The sequence below is a fragment of the Pipistrellus hanaki genome, assembly GCF_964339955.1.
Source record: "Pipistrellus hanaki genome assembly, chromosome: 1".
In the NCBI taxonomy this organism is placed as follows: domain Eukaryota; kingdom Metazoa; phylum Chordata; class Mammalia; order Chiroptera; family Vespertilionidae; genus Pipistrellus; species Pipistrellus hanaki.
The window spans coordinates 66,930,638-66,950,288 of record NC_140503.1 but is presented as its reverse complement, the minus strand read 5'-3'; the positions used below and the strand labels follow the sequence as shown (position 1 = coordinate 66,950,288).

General features: G+C 39.1%; 1 protein-coding gene across 2 annotated transcripts in view; it reads right to left on the bottom strand.

The window, feature by feature from the left end:
- The window catches only part of DPH6 (diphthamine biosynthesis 6), a 145,996-nt gene extending 140,806 nt beyond the window's left edge, over positions 1-5,190 (bottom strand). Inside the window, exons 1-2 of one of the 2 annotated variants that reach the window (XM_084895428.1) lie at positions 5,096-5,190; positions 137-231 (exon numbers count right to left, since the gene is read on the bottom strand). In XM_084895428.1, coding sequence (XP_084751554.1) covers positions 137-231; positions 5,096-5,118 — 118 coding nt within the window. In that variant the 5' untranslated portion in view covers positions 5,119-5,190. Of the gene's footprint in view, positions 1-136; positions 232-4,893 lie in introns of both variants that reach the window. The other variant, XM_084895429.1, reaches the window with a different exon arrangement.
- Between the last annotated feature and the right edge of the window lie 14,461 nt (positions 5,191-19,651).

The window sequence follows — 19,651 nt, the reverse complement described above, 5'->3', positions numbered from 1 at the left end:
AGCATTGAACTTAGCATCTAAAAGGTGCTAAAGATATCCTAATTCCTTTTATGTTTTTGTAGACTATATACAACAGACTATAATAAAGTTGGAGTTTCAGTCACTTAGAAAATTTTCAATAAAAGTATACACTGACCTTGGTTTTCAGGTGGTCTTAGGTTTGCTAAAGCAACAATCTGATGCCCAGCAGCAATGCACTGCATCATATTGTAACAGCTGTCCTTCCCACCACTAAAACATAAAGAGATATATAAGGTTACTGATCATTATTCAACATAGAATCATTAGGTATCAAATAGAACACATTTATTTCGCTGTTCAAAATTTGGGAGCCTACCTTAATGTAGAATGCAAAACACCACATGTAATTTCTGTACCATAAGCAAATTGAGTGAACGAATCTGAATATCTAAAGTAGATATTCACAAGAGCTTATGAAATTATATGCCACTATAACAAAGACCATTTTTAACAAGATATGACAACTCCATCTCCATTCCTCTCTGAAATCAATAAAAAATATATTTAAATAAGTTTACATTCTAGCTAAATACTTATTACATATATGTTAGATGAAATTCTCTATGAAAAAGTAGAAAAACACCTGTTCCACTGTAAGAAATCGAACAACTGGCCTCCATCACCAATTAAAGGATCAAATTAAAAACTGAGATCCACCTGGCTGGCATGGCTCAGTGGCTGAGTGTTGACCTGTGAACCAGGAGGTCATACTTTGATTCCTGGTCAGGGCACATGCCCAGATCGCGGACTTGATTCCCAGTGGAGCATTCAGGAGGCATCTGATCAAGGATTTTCTTTGATCACCTATGTTTCTCTCTCTTTCTCTCTTAATATGTTTTTTAAAAATCTGAGATCCATTCCAATGAGAAAGTATGACATACTATGTGGGTTCAAATTCTGTAGAGATAGAAAGCGAAATGCCAAATTACACCAATAAAGTTAAACATCAGTATTGTCAGTACTTCAACCTTTTTTTTTTTTTAATATTATCTTTTATTGATTTCAGAGAGAAAAGGAGAGGGAGAGATAGAAACATCAATGATTAGAGAGAATCATTGATAGACTGCCTACTGCAAGCCTCCCCACTGGGGATCAAGCCCGCCACCCGGGTATGTGTCTTGACTGGGAATCGAAGTGTAAGCTTCTGGTTTGTAGGTCAACACTCAACAACTGCTACGACAGACAGGCAGTACTTCAACTTTCAGCCATCACTATATGATGGCAGAATAAGGCTTGAGCACAAATCTTATCAACAGATTAAAAAGAGCTAAATCTGGTACCAAATTTACCTAAGGTAGAGGCAAATCACTTAGTCAAGAGAAGTGGTACTTTCTCTGTAACTAGGTTGAATGGCAAACTCTATGCATTTGGGTTTCATACTGTACTGCTTCTCACTATACAGGCTTTTTCCTCTCTTCCCTTTTCTTGCTCCTCCTGTTTCCCTTCTTTCCAATTTTTGCTTAAGATCTGCAAATGTACCCCCAGGCAATGTTTAGACCTATCCATAGCCCCCAAAAAACTAAGAGACTTTTTATTCTACAAGCTGGACTTTTTACCTTTTTAGTTCCCGGCATTTGTCTGCCTCTACCATATTCTGATCAGTAACAACTATAATTCCAGAACTTCTCAAGGGGAGAGATTGTAAGGGACAAAACGAAGTTATACATCACACTCCCTTTCCTCAGATTCTGATATTCCCATAAATCCGTATTCCACAACTTCCCCTACTGTACTTCACTGCTCTATTTCCATAGGACAAAATGATATAGTTCTTCAGACTATATATGTAAAAGCCTACTATGTAAATTGTCCCCTCAGTTCAACCGAGAGACCAATCTCTTGCTATGACATGCAGTGACCACCAGGGTGCAGCATGGAACAAAGGAAGGCCCTGGCCAGCAGCCAGGGAAGGGAGACCCCGGATGGCAGCCAAAAGGCTTGATCGGCCCTGATCGCTGGCCAGGCCTAGGGACCCTAGCCATGCACAAATTTCATGCACTGGATCTCTAGTGTAGAAAGTTTTATTTCCACAATTCTAATTCCTTACAATATTAAAGATTAAAAGATATACATCTGCAATCAGAACTTAGCTTTATAATTTATTTTAAAATGCTAAGCTTTCAAATATGGTTTTAAAATAGTATTTCCTGACCAGCTGGTGTGGCCCAGAGGATTGAGAACTGCCCCATGCACCAAGAGGTTCAATTCCTGGTCAGGACACGTGCCTGGGTTGCAGGTTCAATCTCCACTAGGGGGTGTGTAAAAGGCAGCTGATTGATGTTTCTCTCTCCCTGTCACCTCTCTATGTAAAATCAATAAAAATGTATCAAAAAATAGTATTTCCTAAATTGTGTTCTATGGAACAGTACTATCCAACAAGTACTCTAAGGACAATGGTTTTCAAGGTCAAATAAGTTTGGGAAATACAGATCATCTTATCCCCTGGAAAGTCACAAAATACATTAGAATACGTTATGTAAGAAGTTGCACAGAAAAGATCAGAATTTTAGTTTCCAATTTTTGGATACTAAGCTACAGTACTCAATGTGCTTGTGTTCATATACTTTATTATAAAATTAGAGAATGACCTAGCTGATCCTTAAAGTGTCACTCAATTGTAAAATTCAATGATTCTATCTTTTGTATATTAGGAAAATGATGTAATACATTATGGATTATGGTCCAAGGCAGGAGTGGGAAATGTCCTGCTCTAGGGCCTGAGGGTCATATAAGGCCTGTGAAGCATTTGGTCTGGCCCTGCCAAGGCATTAGAGGTGAGTTCATTAAATGTTTGACAAGATATAGCACGTTAATTTTTAAGTTGATAATTTTGTATGGCCCATGAATTGTTATAAACATCTAAGTGGCCCTTGGCAGAGAAAAGGTTCCCCTCCCCTGTCTAAAGGTCTGTAAGGATCTTGATTTCACTTAACTCTCTAAAACACATACATATCTTTCACTCTCATTTTAGTGCACACACACACACACCACACACACACACACAGGATACATTGAAAATAGAGTAGATTGATTGTATTTAATTAACTCCATACAAAAATCAAGCATTCTAGTATATGCACATAAATGTATATTATATGGATACTATATATGTATTCATACTTATATTTATGTTGTTAGTATTCATACCCTACAGTATGTCTCCTAACATTTATACAGATCTTACAGTTTATCAAGAATTTTCCAACAATGCATTTTGTAATTGTTTTATTATAAAAGTAATGTATGCACATTACCTAATATTTAGTGTAATGGATTATACCAATGTTTTCTCCTTCCTCCCAGATTTCAGTCTTTAGTTGGTGAATCTTTAATGGTTAAATTTCTGGCCAAGTGCATATAAATGTAAATTACTCATTTCCTGGACTACTTTTTATTCTTATCTATATCAAATGAAGACCACAATGGTCAAAGCTTAATCATTCACTTTATAAAATAAATACATTGAATAACAATACTTCTTGACACTAGTCTCCTAAAAATGGTAATGAAATAAAAGAAACTGGAGTATTCCAAAAGGAGTTAGTGTTATGCTGTTACAGAAAACTGAAGAAGAACAAAGCAATGCTTAGAGAGATGGAGTTACATTTATTATGTGAGTCCAGAGGGAAATGTATCTCAAATTCTGGGCCCCAACATGCAGGAATTCTCCCTATTTATATGATTTTACCTTCTTTATCTCCCAAATATGGAGTATTTCAGCCCCTTTTGCAAGTTCTTAAAGAGCCAGTGTGTGCTGGGCCTTGAGACCTCAACCAGAGGCCTGGCCTGGTGCCAGCACTGATGATCTTGTCTGGGAAGGCTAAATCCACAAAAGCCAAATAGCAGGGTTAAAATTTCAAATAGCAGTTTTCATACAAGATGGATGCTTCAATGCCAAGACCTTAAAAAGTCAGTAGCAACTACCTAGGGCATTGAACAATAATATGACATTTCCAATGGGTTTACAAAGAAAATGCATGGTTGCAATGGAGATCAGACATTCTATAGAGATCCAAATCTCATCAAACAAAATTCAAGTAGACTAAATCCCCCCTTTTAATGTTGTTATTGTGTTCCCCTTTGCTTACATTTTCAGATTGAGTATGGAACGATTTTAACTGGCCTGTCTTCGGTGGTTGTAGGTCTAAATATTATGGGTTACCATAAATCTCAAACTCCTTTCGGAATATGAAGTATTACCATAAGGTTATTCTAAAAGCAACCAATGTGTATCTGAAGCAACAGCAACCAGATCTAGGGTATGGGGGAATGGAAAAGAACTTATTATGAATATATGCATAACCCATGGACACAGACAATCGCGTGAAGTCCTGGACTGGGGCGGGACTGGGTGGAGGGGGCAAAGGGAAGGAAATGGGGGATAACTGTAATACTGTTAACATTACTCAAAAAAAAAAAAAAAAAAAAAAAAAGTACAATTCCATCTCTGTCCTTGAGCGCCAAGGTAAAATACATCCACGTCAGAAGCAATCCAGACACGCCTAGAGGACAGGTGAGGGAAGGTGGGTGTATATAGGAAGGGTCTGAGAGACACACAGCCTCGGGTGGATAGCTGGACCCAGAAGACGGGATTTAAAGCCTGAAGATTAATACAGAAGAGGATGAAGAAAGCCGGAAGAAAGGGGCCGAGGTGCCTACAAGGAGAGCCAAGCTGTGGCTCTCCAACTTCCCATCCATTACAACTTTTAGGAATCCGACCCTGGGCCATGTCCGGCTAATTAAACCAGCGCTCTGGCCATGAGATCTAAGCATCAGTAGTTTCTATAGGTAAATCCTATATTCCCAAGATAAATCCAAGTTTGAGGGACATAAACAAGGAGGCTGAAAAAGGCGGAGAGGAGGGGCGCGAACCCGAGACCGCGGGACCCGCCGGGCGGGGCGCCAGCCCGAAGGCTCCGCCTCTTCCTGTGGCCGGAGGGGCCATCTGAACCACCGCGCGCTCCCCCACCGACAGCCTCTTTCACGGCGTCGGGCGGCAGCACTTCACGCCCATCCACAAAAAGGGACTGCGGGCTGCACGGGGAGGAAGAAGGTGGCACCAGCGCCACGTTACCTGATCAGAGCCGCGACCCTCATGCTGGTCGCAGTGCGCGTGCGTGCGGCGGGCGGGGCCGTGACGTCATCTCAGCCGCGCCCGCGTGGAAGCGCGGCGGGGCCTCACCACGGTGTTCACTCCGCTGCCTGTCTGCCTGTCCGCCTGTCCGCCTGTCCGCCTGTCCCTGCAGCTGCCGCGGGTTGCCTCACCAGGGAGCATAGGCCCATATTGGCACCTTGTCCCTGGGGGAGGGACATCGCGCAGATCCAGGAAACGTGGGTTTAGGCACGGCCTGACCACCTAAGTGAGGGCACTGAAGTTGCCAGGAAAAGGGCAAAGTCTGGTAGCAGGGTCCAAGCACCTTGCCTCTGGATTTGTTCAATGTCACATGCTGTAAGTTGAAGCACTTCTGGATGTGCAAAGGGAGAGCAAGTTTGCCTTTGCTTCCTCAGCCACCCCAAGAAACAACTGCACCCTTCAGGTTTTTGTTTATATTTCCTCTGTCCTCCAAACGTAAATCTATAACTAGCCCAGAGACCTCCAGGCTCCCTGTGGTTTTGACATTTCAGTAATGTAAAAACTAGGTGAGAAGCCAATTAAGGCTCATCACCAAAGCACAGTGGCCTTGCAGAAAGAAAATGCTAGGTTCAATTCTAAGTTCATTCACCAAGTACTTTTGTATTGCTCTTCAGGTACCAGCCACTGTTTTAGTTTCTTGGGACACATTCGTGAATAACACAAGGCTCACTTCCCTCATGGAGTTTATATGGAGATGGAGAGCAGACAATATACAGCTGAAAATTATATAGTGTGTTTAAAACAAAATGGTTAGAGCTCTTAAAAAAAAAAAAAAGATAGAGATTATTATCAAAACCAGTTTGGCTCAGTGGATAGAGCATCAGCCGGAGGACTGGATGGTCCTGGGTTCGATTCCGGTCAAGGGCATGTGCCTTGGTTGTGGGCATGTTCTCAGTGGGGGGCGTGCAGGAGGCAGCTGATGGATGTTTCTCTTTCATTGATGTTTCCAACTTTCTCTCCTCTCTTCCTCTCTGTAAAAAAAAAAAATCAATAAAATATATTTTTAAAAAAAGAGAGATTATGAGGGATCAGGAAGGAGAAGGAAGGGCAAGTTGCAGAATTAAATAAAGCATCAAGGTGGGACTTAATAAGGTAAGAGTTGAATCAACTAAAAGGAGGAGAGTTATCTGTGTAAAATGGGATGTGCTCTACACAGAAGAAAAAAACGGGAGCCCAGACCCTAAATACTGTGAGGAAGAAAGAAACTTTACGCTCAGTTTTTTTCAGGGTTAAAACTAAAAGGATTATACTGTGCTGTCTTGAGAGTATAACAATAAGAGGCTATTCCAATAATCCAGGTCAGAAATGAGACCTGGAACTAGAAAGATACTAGTGAATTTGGTGGGAGGATTTCAGCTCTATTATGAAATTAGAGCCAATAAAATTAGATGGATTAGATAAGGGACCTGAGAAAAAGAAAGCCATAAAGTTTGATACAAATGCCATGAATTAAATAAATTAATATATGTAAAGAACTTAGAATTGAGCCTAGTATATAGTAAGCATTCCATTTTATTATCCTATCTAATAAAAGAATAATATACGAATTGACTGTACCTCCACTACACCCATAAGCCATGCCTACCAGCCAATCAGGATCGAGTATGCAAATTAAATCAACCAAGATGGCTGTGGCCAAGGAGTGAACAGTAGGCTTGGGGTTTCCCCAGCAATGGAAGAAGTCAAGCTTCCTGCATACCCTGCCCAGCCCAGGCCTCTGCTGAAGGCTACAAAGTTTAAATTATAGAAGATGAATAAATCTCAACAAAAGTGACTGTGGCCACAGAGCAAGTAGGAGTCTTGGGTTTCTCTGGTGATGGAAGAAGTCAGGCTTCCCACCCAACCTGGCCTCTGCTCAGGACTACAAAGTTTCAATTATAGAAGATAAATAAATCCCAGATACCAGGGCCTCTGCTTGGGTCACTGGGGAGGGGGTGGGAGGGTGGTGGTTGGCCTGCAATGCACCACAGGCCCCTCACCCCGGCTGCCTCACACCCCAAGGGAATCCCCACCCTGATCCAGGACACCCTTCAAAGCAAACCAGCTGGCCCCCACCCGTGCACCAGGCCTCTATCCTATCCAATAAAAGAATAATATATAAATTGACTGTCACTCCCACACACAAGATAGCTGCCCCCATGTGGACACAAGATGGCTGCCACAATATGGCTAGCAGAGGAGGGCAGTTAGGGGTGACCATGCCTGCAAGGGAGGGCAGTTGGGGGTGACAAGGCCTGCCGGGAAATGCAGTTGGGGGGAGGGGGGGGGGACTCAGGCCTGCAGGGGAGAGAAGTTGGGGGGGTCTAGGCCTGCAGGGGAGGGCAATCAGTCTGGGAGAGGAGCAGTTAAGCATCAATCAGGCTGGCAGAGGAATGATTAGGGGGTAATCAGACTGGCAGGCAGAAGCGGTTAGGGGAAGTCAGGAAGGCAGGCAGGTGAACAGTTGGGAGCCAGCAGTCTTGGATTATGAGAGGGGTCCCAGATTGGAGAGGATGCAGGCTGAACTGAGAGACATCCCTCCCCTCCCCCCCCCCCCTTTCATGAATTTCATGCACTGGGCCTCTAGTCCTATATAATAAAAGCATAGTATGCAAATTGGCCCCTCAACCAGGATAACCAGGGCCCAGCTGGGGGAAGGGACTAGGGACCCTACTAGTGTAAGGTGACCAGACGTCCCTCTTTTGGCAGGACAATCCCGATTTTTAACAATTTGTCCCATGCCCCATGGTGTTTTAAAAAAGTCCTGATTTTTAAATTGTTAAAAATTGGGACTGTCCCGCCAAAAGCAGGACATCTGGTCACCTTATACTACTGCACAATGTGCACTGGGCCTCTAGTATTCTAATGTTCTTATTAATTTCAATACTTTTGGTATGGGGTGACTAGAGCAGAGACTGACAGTTTGCATATCAGTTTCAGCATCTAAAATGATGCAATTTTAAAATGCAATTATGGATATTTACCAAGTGAGTCAAGTATTTAAAGAGTTTGAAGTCTACTTGGGAAGATAAGACAAATATATTTAATAAAACTTTACAATACCTGACAGCATATTTTGAAGCTAAGAAGTATGTAATGTATAAAGAAATAGGCCCATGAATAAAGAGTTCATTCAAACTAATAGTATTTGAAGGAAAGTCTATCTGTATTTATGAAAGTCTAAGTTATAAACAACAGTATTTTTTAAGGAAATAGTTTAATTTACTTTCAAACAAATATACTAATCCTGCCCAGCCAGCATGACTCAGCAGTTGAGCATTGATCAGAAGGTCACAATTCTATTCCAGGTCAGGGCACATGCCAGGGGTGGGGTCTCAATTCCCAGTGTGGGGTATGCAGGAGGCAGCCAATCAATCAATGATTCTCTCTCATCATTGATGTTTCTATCTCTCTCTCTCTTTTCCTCTCTTATATCAATAAAATATTATATATATATATATATATATATATATATATATATATATATAATCATAGTAACATACTAATATTGACTCCTGGCAAGGTGTTTTTAAGAAGACTAATGTTAATGGGGAAAACGGATTTTTATTTAGTAATGTCCATTTGCCTATGAGTAATTTTCAAGAAAACATGGCTTAGCAAGACCCCTGCATGCATAGTGTTCTGCATGGATAGTGTAGAGGTAACTGCAGCTCAATCACTGTCAACAAGTAGAGTTTATAAAGTAATTCCTCTGATAGGATTGCAAAATGGTTGCCCAAGATTCATCTTTCAAAGGCCTTTATGAGATCACATCCTAAAGTTTCAAACTTACATATAAATGACTATGTATTAGTTTGTAGAGCCAACAAAATAGGTGACTAGAAAATCAGCCTCAAAAATATATCAATCCCTTGCCAGTTTACTTAAAGGGAACTCTCCATAGCCAAACTCTGCTGTTGGTAATAAAAAAACTGCAGGCTGTCACTGATTCCACTCCCTTGGCAGCACATTTCAATGAGGTACTGATTGATAAAGACTCGGATAACCAAATAAAACATTGGCAGATATTGAAAGAATTTAAATCTTAAGTCAGGGCACATCCCTGATGCCATGGCATACAGGAAACCATCAGAGGGTTGCCTGGTGAGGATTTAGGAAAAAAGGAATGAAATAATTATCTGGAGCATAAATGTAAGGACATTATAGTATGAGTGTCTGATGCATCTATAGTAATAATAATTGCAGTTCATATAGGGCAGGCACTTTTGAATTTTTTTAATCCATTCAGGCAAAGGTAATATTTTATTTTTTAATTAAATTTATCGGGACGACATTGGTCAACATAATAATATAGGTTTTAGGTGTGGGTTTCTATGTTATAAGATCTGTATATTGCACCATGTGCCCATCATCCAAAGTCAAATCTTCTACTGTCATCATATATTAGGACCCCCTTCTAGTCCCACCCCTTTCCCTCTGGCAACCACCACACTGCTGTTTGTGTCCATGAGTTTCAGTTTTATATCCCACACATGAGTGAAATCATGGTTCTTAGCTTTTTCCTGGCTGATTTATTTCACTTAGCATAATGTTCTCAAGGTCCATCCATGTTGTTGCAAATGGCCTTATTTCATCCTTTCTCATGGCCGAGTAGTATTCCATTGTGTATGTACAGCATCTTTATCCAGTCCTCTATCGCAGGACACTTTGGTTGTTTCCATGACTTGGCCACTGTGACTAATGCTGCAGTGAACATAGGGGTGCATATATCTTTGGGAATACATGATTTCGAATTTTTGGGGCATACCCAGGAGAGGGATTTGTGGGTTGTATGGTAGCTCTTTTCTTAATTTTTTGAGGAATCACCAGACTGCTTTCCATAGTGGTTGTACTTGTCTCTCCAACACTTATTATTGCTTTTCTTGAAAGGTTTTAGGTATAGTGTCTTTTTTAAACATTGCTGCAAACATGTGAAGTAGGATATATTGTTATTCCAATTTGTAGATGAAGGCACAGAGCACAAGGAAGTCAAATAATCTTAATGTCTTAGTTTGAGCTGCTTTAACAAAATGCAATAGTCTGGGGTGGTGTAAACAAAAAACTTTTTTTTTTTTTTTTTTTTTTTTACAGTTCTGGAGGCTGGGATGTCAAAGATCACAATGCCAGCATCATCATTTTCTAGTGAGAGTTCTCTTCCTGGCTTGCAGGTAGACACCTTCTTGCTATATCCTCACATGGCAGGGAGAGTTTCTTCTTATAAAAGCACTAGTCTCATTCACAAGGGTACAACCTCCTGACCTGATTACTTCTCCATGGTTCCAACTCCAAATAACATCATATTATAGAATAGAGCTTCAAATTATGAATTTCAAGTGACACAAACATTCAATCCATAGCATCTTCCAAAGTCCTAGAACTAAAAAGTGGCAGAGTCAGGATTCAAACCCAGGCAGTCTAGTTCTAAGTTTCTGATGCTCTTAACCTCTATACCATGTCTGCCACTGAAATGGCTAGGTGATTATTTTGACTAAAATATCCTATTCCCAATATATATCTGAAAGGACATTGCCATCATTTATCTCCTGAATCTCCTTTGTCTATGCTTCAGCACGGATCAAACCTTTTTTCTGAAAGACACAAATTGTTGTGTCATATTAATTGTATGAAATCATTGTTAAAAATTGTATGTTTGAGATTCATTCTGTCTCTTTTAGGTAGGCTTTTTCTGTACTCCATCATGGAGAACAACAAATTCAAAAGGTAGCTAAATGTCCTTTTATGGACTTCTGGCTATATTAAAGGTTGAAAAGCTATTCCATTATTTTCCTAATATTACAAAGTATGTGAAGTAAACATGGGTTTGAATTCTGGTTCTGAGACATTTATTTGTAATTTCAGGAAGATATTTTTCCTTCACTTGTAAACAGGAATATTTATACTTACATTATGAGGTAGAGATTGAAAAAATATATAAATGCACTTGTCACAGTATCTGCAATATGTAAACCCTGAAACAAATGCTAAAATTTATGGATCAAAGATTTATAGCTAATAAGCCAAAATGGAGTTTATATGGAATAATATAGGAATGTTCATTTAGTCCAAAAGAAGGCAGAAAAAAAGGGAAAAGGAAGAAGAAAAGATGAGACAGAATACAAATATCAAAATGATAGATTTAAATAAAAATATATTAATAACATATTAAATGCTGTTGTCTAAACGCCTAAAATGTACATTGAAGGAACAGTCAAGAGAGATTTAGCTATACCCTGTCTACAAGAAATTCACTTTAAATATGAATGCACAGACAGGTTAGAAGTAAAAGATATGGATAAAAAATAAACTACATGAACACTATTCAAAAAAAAGCTGGAGTGACTATTTACATGTCACAAAATGTAAATTTCAGACCCAGCATAAAATTATTCTTTCTCTCTTCTCAGATTTCCAGTCCCCCAGATCTCTTCCTGTGAGACAACAAATTACCAATTTTTCCATATCTTTCCAGAATGAGTTTATGAATACATAAGCATATATCACTTTTATTTTTCACCAAGGGGAACATACTATATTCACTGCTGTGTACTTTGTTTTTTCAAGTACATCTACGACATTATTCTATATCAGTGCATATAGATTTATCTTGCTCTTTTTAACTACTGTATATTAAAGAATAAAGATATTTTTAAAGATTTCTATCAAGAACACCAGAGTCTTCAAATTCTAGTACACATGACTAGGTGAAACCTCTGCAAAACATATTGTAATAGTTATGTAATTACTTTAAAGAATGCTGGGCATCTGCATCTCCAACACATTGAATACTAAGGTTAGTATCTTGATATGCCACACTCCTACTCCCATTACTCCAACTCACAACTTATTGTTTTTTGGGGATATGATCCACTATTTAGTCTCCAATATAACTCTTTTAAAAAATATTTTTATTGACTTTTTACAGAGAAGAAGGGAGAGTGATAGAGAGAAACATTGATGAGAAACATCGATCAGCTGCCTCCTGCACGCCCCCTACTGGGAATTGAGCCTGCAACCAAGATACATGCCCTAGACCAGAATCAAACCCGGGACCTTTTAGTCCACGGCCCAACACTCTATCCACTGAGTCAAATCAGTCAGGGCTCCAATGTAATTTTTAACTTCCCCTCTCCCTTTTCTTTCCCCAATTAGTAAGCAAGTCTTTTAAATTCTACTCTCAAGCTGTCTCAGCAAGTTGGAAACCGTTGTTGATATTCCTTTTTGAAGTTTATTGTTACCTATTCAATGCATTGGAAGTAAGACCAATATTTGCACTCAATTCCATCTCTATTGCCAAATGTTTTGTTTATAAAATTACACCATAGAACTTTAGAGGTTTTTAAACTGGTAAATCGATATATTTAATATTCTTCTTCAAAAAGTTTATTCCCAGTTTTTTTTTTTTCTTAATAAATTTATTCATTATACTTATTTAAGAAGATATTTCTGGTCTGGTGAGATGTATAGTGTTGCATAATTATTAAATGTATTTATAGATCATCTTTCTTTTGACAAGCTCCGGGTACTTTAACAAGTTCTGTTTCATATCCTATATAATAAAAGGCTATTATGCCAATTGTCCCCTCAAAAGTTCTGCTGACTGGAAGTTCAACTGCTTGCTATGATATGCGCTGACCACCACGGGGTGGCGCAGAATGAAGGAAGGCCCCAGCCGGTGGCTGGCAGCCTGAGGAAGGGAGGCCCCAGTTGGCAGCCAGAAGGCCCTGATCACCAGCCAGGCCTAGGGACCCTACCCGTGCACGAATTTCATGCACTGGGCCTCCAGTATTCTAATAAAATCCCTGTGAAATAGGTTGAAGAAAATATTTCCTTTTTAATTTACAACCAAAAGAACAGAAACACAGATATACCAGCTAATTAGTGCTTGGATACAGTATGTTGGTGACAGAACCTGGGACAAGAACCCAGGTGTTTTGATTTTCAAGCCAGATTATAAATTCCAGAATCATAAAACTGTTTGCAATTTTGAAGTGTAATGGTACATATACATTCTGAATTTCTAGTGCTATAATAATAATCCATTATAGAAGAAAAAAGTCTTTAAGAATCTAATTGGAAAAGAACATTTCTCAAGAAATGTAGAGAATGCATGTTTAACCACCAATTCTCTTCATTGAGAACTTCTCTGTAAAATGAGCTTAAAAACTGATGACAACAGCCTTAATGTTACATCTATTCCCCCCCTAAAAAATGTTGTTCATATACATAAATGCCCTAGATTCTAAATAATCATTTAAAAGTAGCCTACTACAGCGTTGAAAATATTGGGCACATCATAAATGGTATTCCCATCTGTCATTTCTTTTTCCTCATGAACCATGCATAGCCTGTAATCATTCAAAATACCAGTATTATCCAATGGCTCTGGTAAAAGCATATGAATAACCTTTTATGACTAGCTGTGTGTTTCTGAGTAATTAGATGAATGCAAAAGTCCAACAAACTAAATTTGAAATGCTGACTCAATAGCAATAGCAATATTTAAGTAAACTAGTTTATTTAAATGGAAAATATATTTCTCTGAAGTAGAGCAACTTGCTAGATGAACTGGAAAAACTAGCCTACAAAAAGAGAATTTAAAGCTGGAAAATTTTCTCATTGAAATTATAATAATATATTAGAATTTAGATTGAATAACATTTTAAAATATATATTTTATTGATTTTTTACAGAGAGGAAGGAGAGGAATAGAGAGTTAGAAACATCTATAAGTTGCCTCCTGCACACTCCCTATTGGGTATGTGCCCACAACTGATGCTCTTAACTGGAATCAAACCTGGGATCCCTGAGTCCGTAGGCTGACATTCTATCCACTGAACCAAACTGGTCAGCGCTGAATAACATTTTTAATTATGTTTATTTTAAATTTGAGCTTTCATTTTACCAATAAGACTTCTATACATTGACTTTGCTCTTTTTGTAGAACCCAATAGATGAAAATGTAACTGTGATTAGCAATTCTGTATCTTGGATTATGTGAATACATAATTCTAATGTTTTTCATTGCTCATCTATGTGTCTGAGCATGTACAAATACAAAGAGAATCACTGATGTTTGAAAACCATTAAGGTATGATTAGGGAGAACATATATTTGATATGATTTAATTTATCCACAATAAAAAACATGACAGAAATGAAATAGCAAGGTTTTTAAGCAAGCAAAATTTACTATTTTTAGTAATAATAATGGGGGGTATTTGATATATTTGATAAATAATCTCTATATATAAAAGCCTAAGTGACTGACCATTTGACCGTCTGACTGGTAGCTGTGATGTACAATGACCATCAGGGGACAGACACTCAACACAGGAGCTTCTGAGCTGTGGTGACTTGGCAGCTGTGGTTCTCAGGTGATTCACACGGAACCAGAGAGGAGGGAGAATGATTCTAGGGTGCGTCACTCAAGAACCATCCTCTTGCAATCTAGGACTCTTAGGGGATGTCAAAGAGCTAGTTTCAGCCCTATCCCAAGCTGAGGGACCCCACTGGTGCATTGAATCCATGCACCCGGCCTCTAGTAGACAATAAATGCTTAATATTATTCACCCCATAATTGTTTCAGAATTTACCAAAAGAACAATCTTCTGTATTTCCTTACAAACATTGATTTTAATTTTCCCACATTTAATTTTTGTTAGTACCTATATATACACAAAATTTTAACATTTTTATTTTTAGTGCATGTAATTTTATATTCTGACTTGGAAAAGTGAACACTTTTTACAGATAAGTAATTCTTTTGAAAATTGTAGTGGATATTAATTTGACTTGATATTTCAAGATATTGATACTGAAAATAATTAGAAAGGATTGTTCTTTTAAATCCCCTCAAATATTTTCAAAAAATAAAAGGTGGAGATATGTTAATAAAGCACAAATAAATTAACCTACCAGATTTGTTTATAGGATTTTCTTTCTTCTTCACCACTGACTCCTTTTCCCTCTCAGGCAAAATTAAATTTAATTTATATGTCCTTTAATTTTGCTCTCTTTTGAAATGCAGAATAATTGTCATTCAGTTGAAATATTTTAATACTGTAAGTGCAGAATACTAATATGTGGATGGAAAGGAACATTTGGTCTTATCAGTTAGACCTAGTTAAAAACTCAACATTAAATTTGTATCTCATGAAAAAGATTTGCTTCCCAAGACTTTTCAAGACTACATGATTTTTATGTATTGGCAAGATCTGATCTGGTAGATGTAGTAGCTTTTGTTACTATTCACCAATTTTTAAAAATATTTTAATTGATTTTAGAGAGGAAGTGATTGGGAGAGAGAGATATAAACATCAATGATGAGAGGAGATAATTGATCAGCTGCCTACTGCACATCCTCTACTGAGGAAAGAGCCTGCAAACTGGACATGTGCACTGACTAGAAACCTGATGGTGACCTCCTGGTTCATGGGTTGAGCTCAACTACTGAACCACACCAACTGGGCCAAATTTTCTCTTTTCTCTCCCTATGGATGATTCCCTTGCTGAGAGATCATCCTTCTCTGCCTTCTGATCATGTTATTTGTTTTGGCCAATGAAATGAACAGTGATAACAGAAGACACTTTGAAGAAGAACCTTTAAGAGCCAGCACATGGCTCACAGGTTCTCTTCCCCCTCTGCCAAGAGACTGGCAATCATTCAACCATAACTCTACCATCATATGACCTAAAACAGAACCCCCAGCTGAGAGATAAGCCTTTGTTAGTGCGAACCACTGAGATTTTAAAGGTCACTGGAATTTAGAGGCCTCTGGACTATCTCAGGGAGGAGATAATTTCCCCAATTTGCATGGACAGTGACATGGCAAGCATTTGTAGGAAGGCTTCTAAGGGTTTTAGGTAAAAGAAAATGAACTGTGAAATTGAATTAAGCAAAATTTACCTTATTCTAACAAATATAAATCCAGAAAAATGTTTTCTGTAGAGTCAATTTTCAAGATTCTCAGTTTTAGTTCACAGACCTCTGATACAAAAACAAAGGGCTCTGTTTGCCAAAACATAAATACACATGCACTTGCCTCTCTAGTCTTAGTTAAATGATTTCACAAGACAAACCTTTCTGGATATCTCAGGCTAGGCAAGATACTCCTCTATTTGGTCCCATAGCACTTTGTGCTTTCCAGTCATAATATATTAAATGTCTGTATTGTCAGTTTCATGAAGGCAAAGAATGTCCTATACTATTGTACCAGACAAGCTAATGGCAGGAATCTGGGATTTGAAAGAAGTTGAATGAAAAAAATTTAGGGTTGTGGGCAAAATTAAGCAAAAACTAGCAGCATCAGGAAGATAATAGTACCTCTAATTCTGAAAGCAAAAGGAAGAAAATGGTGTCATTGTACCTTTTTAAAGGCTAGAGCAATTGAAGATAAATCACTCAATAGGAGCATAGTACTAGAGGGATACAGACACTATCACAATAGTGGACCAAGAAAGGGAAATCACAGAGGAAGAAATGGCCTTATCTCCTCCATCTGCCCTGCCATTCCCTACCAATGCCTCCCACTGGCTGAATCTCACAGAAAGAGAATAAGTAAGCCTGTCCATGCATTTCACAGGGATTAGTATCTTGAGGCACAGAAAAAGGCAGAGAAGGATGAAGCATGGGTCTTGGGAGGGAAAACAGAAGAACCTACCCACCTTATTGCTGTACTGTATTTCTATGGTCCACATTTTGAATTCATATAGTTTGTTTGTTTGTGCATAGGAATTGCTTAAAGGTATTTATTCATTGGGCGGAAGAAAGAATAACAGGCACTAAATGCAAAGTAAATTCCAGCTGCATTTATTTTCTTAGAAAATTATTTTATTTCAAAGTTGTATTGTCACTGAATATTGTTATAGGAGACTTTTAGCTGTCTATATCAAATACTTCTGAACTACATTTTGAACTCATATGAAGAACACCAAGATGTAAAGTATTTGGGGGAGGGATTGTGAGAGAGATTTTTACATTGGTATGTAAAAATGAGGTTACTCAATTTGAACAAGTTTATCGAGAAGATAATTAAGTGAAGAAAATGAGTCATAAATTGTAATTCGTGACATGCAGTTACAACACAATTACTTAGATTATAACTGATATTGATATTGGGTGGAGTATCAGCTGGGCAAGGCACTAGATCACATGTGGCTGTGGCATTTGATCACTATGGTGACAGTGATGATTAAAAGATTGTGGGATGGGTTGACTAGCTCTACAATGTAAAGCTTATAAATGGAAAGTGATAAGTTTAGTGCTTGAACTTTTACACCAAAGCATGAAGGGAATATCAAGGAAGTTTTGTGGAAGTTTAAGCAAGATTTTTCTAACCTATAGTCCACATTTTGAATTCATATATTTTTTTATGCTAACATAGAGGCACTTGTTGGGAAAAAGTGAACACTAAGATTTGGGATGGGGACATTTGGGCAGGCATAAATGAGAATGAGCACTTAGAATCTCCAAATCATCTTGAATCTCTCTTAAGAGATGAAGCAGTTCTCTCCCATTGTCTAAGGACGTCTTCCTTGCAGAGAAACTGTTCAATAATTTCACTTGGGACAGTTGTCTCTCAAGGTGGTATCTGTTCTCAAGATATACCTGCCCCATTCATCACACCCCAGGGCCATAATGAGAATTATGTATCAGCAACACACTGAGAGAAAATTGGAAGGTCTGCTCTGGAAGGAAATCCTCTTGCTAATTTGTAAAAGCAAAAATCTGGCATGCATGAATTAGATTGAATTCTAAAGAGACTGGGTCAAGGCAAATGAACTGTAAGATTGAATTAAACTAGTGCTTCTCAAAGTGTGGTCATTGAATCAGCCAGTATCAACATCACCAGAGAATCTGTTAGAAATGCAAATTCCCAAGACCCTTCCTGTTATGAGTGAGAAGTTCTAGGACAGGGGCCTGAAAATCTGTTTTAACAAATCCACCAGGTAATTCTGGTGCATGTTAAAGTTTGGGAACCTCTGTATATTACACACACACACACACACACACACACATACACACACACACACACAGTGGGGCAAAGGTAGGTTTACAATTGTTTATATAGAAAACAATACAATAATTAATAAGTAATACAAGGATAAAAGGGCTTTTTATTGATTTTTTACAGAAAGGAAGGAAGAGAGATAGAGAGTTAGAAACATCGATCAGAGAGAAACATCGATCAGCCACCTCCTGCACACTCCACACCAGGGATGTGCCTGCAACCAAGGCATATGCCCTTGACCAGAATCAAACCTGGGACCTTTCAGTCCACAGGCTGATGCTCCATCCACTGAGCCAAACCGGTTTCGGCAGAGTAAACTGTTTTGTGTACTTACAACTGTATACTTACTTTTGCCTTTATATATATATAAAGGCAAAAGTAAGTGTATGTATATATATATATATATATATATATATATATATATATATATAGCCTTAATACACACACACACACACACACACACACACACACACACACACACACACGCAGGTATATATGTGTCCCTCCTCAGCCCAGCCTGAACACTCTCCAATCTGGAACCCATCATGGGATGTCTGATTGCCAGTTTAGGCCTGATCCCTCTCACAATCCTGCTGGCTCCCAACTGCTTGCCTGCCTGCCTTCCTAATTGCCCCTAGCTGCTTCTACCTGCCAGCCTGATCACCCCCTAACCACTCCCTGATTGATGTCTAATTGCTCCCCTGCCAGCCTGTTTGCCCCCAACTTCCCTCCTCTGCCGGCCTGGTCACCCCTAACTGCCCTCCCCTGCAAGGTTGATCACCTCCACTGCCCTTGCTTATAGGCCTGGTCCTTCTCAACTGCTCTCCCTTGCAGGCCTGGTGCCTCGCACCTGCCCTCCTCTGCTGGCCATCTTGTGGTGGCCATCTTGTGTCCACATGAGGGCAGCCATCTTTGACCAATAGGAGCAGCTATTGTGTGTAGGAGTGATGGTCAATCTGCATATTACTCTTTTATTAGATAGGATAGAGGCCTGGTACACAGGTGGGGGCCAGCTGGTTTGCCCTGAAGAGTGTCCTGGATCAGGGTGGGGGTTCCCTTGGGGCATGGGGCAGCCTGAGTGAGGGGCCTGTGGTGATTTTCAGGCCAGCCACACCCCCTGGCAACCCAAGTGGAGGCTCTGTTATCTGGAATTTATTTACCTTCTACAATTGAAACTTTGTAGCCTTGAGTGGAGGCTTAGGCCGGCAAGGGCAAGCAGAAAGCTTGGTTTCCTCCATTGCTGGGGAAACCCAAGCCTCCCTCCTGCTCTCTGTGGCTGTAGCCATCTTGGTTGGGTTTATTTGCATACACACTCTGATTGGCTGGTGGGCGTGGCTGGTGGCAGAATGATGGTTAATTTGCATATTACTCTTTTATTAGGTAGGATTAGATATATGTACATATATACCTCTACTTGGATTTGAGAGTTAGTATTTTACTTAGATCAGTTGAGATGAGTCTAATGGTTGATTACTAGAAGCCTAGATTCAATAGTTGGCTGTGGTCAA